The sequence below is a fragment of the Geospiza fortis genome, unplaced genomic scaffold (genome assembly GCF_000277835.1).
Source record: "Geospiza fortis unplaced genomic scaffold, GeoFor_1.0 scaffold188, whole genome shotgun sequence".
NCBI lineage: Eukaryota > Metazoa > Chordata > Aves > Passeriformes > Thraupidae > Geospiza > Geospiza fortis.
Window position 1 is genome coordinate 588823 of NW_005054337.1, and position 3421 is coordinate 592243.

The 3421-nt window shown below is 38.1% G+C and overlaps 1 protein-coding gene across 1 annotated transcript in view; it reads right to left on the reverse strand.

Moving 5' to 3' along the window:
• Positions 1 to 1580: 1580 nt before the first annotated feature.
• Positions 1581 to 3421, reverse strand: part of DIDO1 (death inducer-obliterator 1) — a 35659-nt gene continuing 33818 nt past the window's right edge. The window contains exon 16 of the mRNA XM_031057984.1: positions 1581 to 3421. This exon is cut by the window's right edge and continues 3235 nt beyond it. Coding sequence (XP_030913844.1) covers positions 3301 to 3421 — 121 coding nt within the window. The 3' untranslated portion in view covers positions 1581 to 3300.

The following is a 3421-nucleotide window of genomic DNA, read 5'->3' on the forward strand; positions in this document are numbered from 1 at the left end:
CCCCTCAGGGTGAAACTGACCCGGAGCGGAGCCCGGTGGTAATGGAGGGAGCAGCGGTGTTGTGAGGAGATAAGGGATAAGAACGTGCGGCTACAATGTGTGTTTACAGACTTCTTCAGGTTGTGGACACACGGTTTACTGCTTTAGCTGATTTGCGGTGCTTGGCTGGGTACACACTGTTATGCTAAATTTTAATTAATTAAACCTAATGGCTGCTTTGCGTACGGCTAAACTCTGTTACTTGGCTTTGTCGCTAACGGAAAGCTCACAAAGAGCAACGGCCGGGGCTCGGCTGCGCTGAGGGAACTGCCCCACCTGCACCAACAGCATCACCAGCGGCACGGCGCAGGCAGACTTGTGCAAGGAGGAAAAGGCAACAAAACCAGCTGGGTTAACGGGAATCGCTTGTCCTTCCCCACAAGGGGCCCTGAGCCCGCCCCAGTCCCAAGCCCCGCGGGGAGAGCCCGAGCGGGGCAGTGAAGGTTCCCCGGCCCATCCCGCCCCGGGGTACGGATGGGAAAACTGAAAGGAAAAAACCTCCCAAGGCACTGTGCACTGACATTTCCATGAAATGCAACCACATCCCGACGGTCTCACTTGTGACTTCCCTCTAGACGCAAACCCAGGAACTTTAAAAGCAGTTTGTGCACACTGAACTCAATACACACTTTTCTACTTCTCTAATCCTCTTCCACACTCCCCTTTACAATGCTCACAGTTGGAGTAGTACAGCCTTTTATAGAAATAATAATGTTTCTGCTTATATTGTTGTAGACTTTGCAGGGGGTTTTGCAAGAAAAAGATTTATCAAAATGCTCTTTGTAATGTTAGCTTAGTACAAACATAGACAAAAGCTCAAAACAGCGAGTTCTTTCATGTTAATCAAACGTTTGGACAAAGCCAGAGAATTGTTTTTCTCTTTCTTGCAATGCAGGACAATCATTCAGTGCCAATTTTAGTCTCTGTAAATTGAGTTAAATTGTTTTGTTGGTTTCAGCCTGGTTTTTACCACCTGCTGCCGTGGAGAATACAGGAACCCTGCTGCAAAATCCAACTCCGGCTGATTGTTAACTACATAACACTGTGGTTTAACAAAGTCACTGGAGCCTCTGCTGTTGATTTTTTTGCCCCTTGATCTCTGTGAAGATGGATTTACCGATCCTAAAGTATAAACAGATCCCCCAGACTACTAAAGGAGAATTTCCTAGAGGACAAAAAGCCACCCATCTATTTCATAAAAATGTAAAGCTAAGACATTCATTAATTGTGTGACTTGAATTAATACTTTTTCTTTTCTCTAGATTTTTTGATGTAAAAATCTTCAAATTCCAAGCATTCTGATTAAAATGAAAAAAAAAAACAACCAAAAAACCTTCAAAATAAATTAGGGGATGCCCTAGAACTGAGAAAGAATCATTAGCACATATTTTTGCTATTTTGATTTGCCACAGTCAAACATTGCTGTGACATCCTGCAAAATGTCTATCATTAAACTACAAGGAAACAAAACCCCTGTGCCATCAGTCTCTTGTGGTTTGTTGAGAAATAGCGAAATGTAGAAAATAATATACACATACACATTTAAGAAATGGACAACAGCTCTCTGTAGGTGTTTATTCTACTTACAGTAACAAAAACCTGTGAAGTCCCATATTTTAATGTACAGTGATATATCTTGCCATATAAAATACAATTTACAGAAATTTCTATCAAGTAAACCTAAACAAACACACATTTTGCATACTTTTATGTATGTCTTTAAATTAGAAACATCTCATTAAGAAAAAAAATCTTACACTGTAGTTGATGTTTGCATTTAATACGATTTCTTTGCATGTTACCGTTTTCCCTCGGGTTCAGGACACAGATAATCATCTCAGCCAGCAAATCCTGGATGTACAGGGACCTCAAGAATGCACCAATGTGACAGTGGTGACACACGTGCTACCTGTAATATAGTCCTCAAGATGCAAAATGTTTACAGGAATCTGATTTTACATTTCCAAATCTATCTCAGCAAAATACCAAAATATTTACCCAGCGGTCAATTTACACATTCAAATAAACTAGTGGGGTTTTATTTCACACTTTAGAATCACGTGCTTGAGGACTACATGGGAAGTAGCAATGTGATGTGTTTCACCATGAAAAATGTCCCTCTTCAATCACAACATGATGTACCACCATAATTTAAACTTTAATGCAGCTGTGTCTTTTTCAGTGGAGAGTTTTATATACACTGCCAGCCTAAGTAGGGCCTAACAAAAGAACAGTATCATTTATTTTTCAAGAGCCCTTTTAGAATGAAAGAGCACTTCTATAATGAAAAGTTCAATCAAATTGGGACATTTCTTAAATCTGCGGAAAAATTCTGAAAAACCTAAAACAAAACCAAAAAATGCTCCACTAAATCAGTTCAATTGAAGTAACAGATTTAGTGGCCTATTTAACTAAATGCTCTCTCTTCCTTTGGTTTACCACTTTTCAAAATAAATGTCTGATACTTTTATAAGTTTTGCTGGTTATAAAGGTGCTATTCTTGTATTTTCTTTAATGAGAGGTTTGTAAACATGGGATATTTAAAACCTCATGAAAAATAACTAAGTATGACTTGTTTCTTTGCTGTACACTTAACAGATGGATTCCAGACCCAAAATACATGTATATAAAAGGAAGATAGTGCACTTTAAGCTTATAACATTCCATTTTCAAATCCTCCATCAGTCACAAGTAATTATTAACACTGTTCTTTTGCAGCTTTTTCCTAAACACATGACCCTTCCATTGTAAAAGAAACATGACACCAACATTTTTAGTGTGTGCTGTAGGAACAATTTTGACACCAAAATATCACATAACTGAGATGTAAAGGTATGGCTCCTCAGGTCTGGATTAAATTCTCCTATAAAATTACAATTCAAGTTACTGGAAAACATAACTTTATATTCTTAAAAAGCAATATGCTCTTCTTAGACTTTTTCCATTTCTGTACTGTAAATGGAAACTTTAAGATGTAAGTAGAAAAAACAAAATTTCAGTACAGTTAACATTGTGAATCTTTATAAGAAAAACATTATGCACAAAATGCAGCAAGTGAAAGTCCAATATGTTCTTGCTTTTCATCTATCTGATTATTTTCATTCACAGTTGTTCAAAAATTGCTTATTTGTCAGTACATCGGGTAAGGCTAGTTTTACAACAGAATTTTTTAAAAGGTGAGAATATGTACAGTATTTACAGATGTGCAGTCCTTGCTGGGTTGCCAAAGTGTATTATTTGTGGGAAGTATCAGTCACAGTTCTATGACTGATTGCTGGAAGATGAAGCTTCAGTTTCCACTGGTTTCTGAGTTTCCTTCGGTGTTTCTGGCTTTGTCTCTTTACCAGTTTCCTTACTCTTACTCCTATCTTTGCGATCTTTC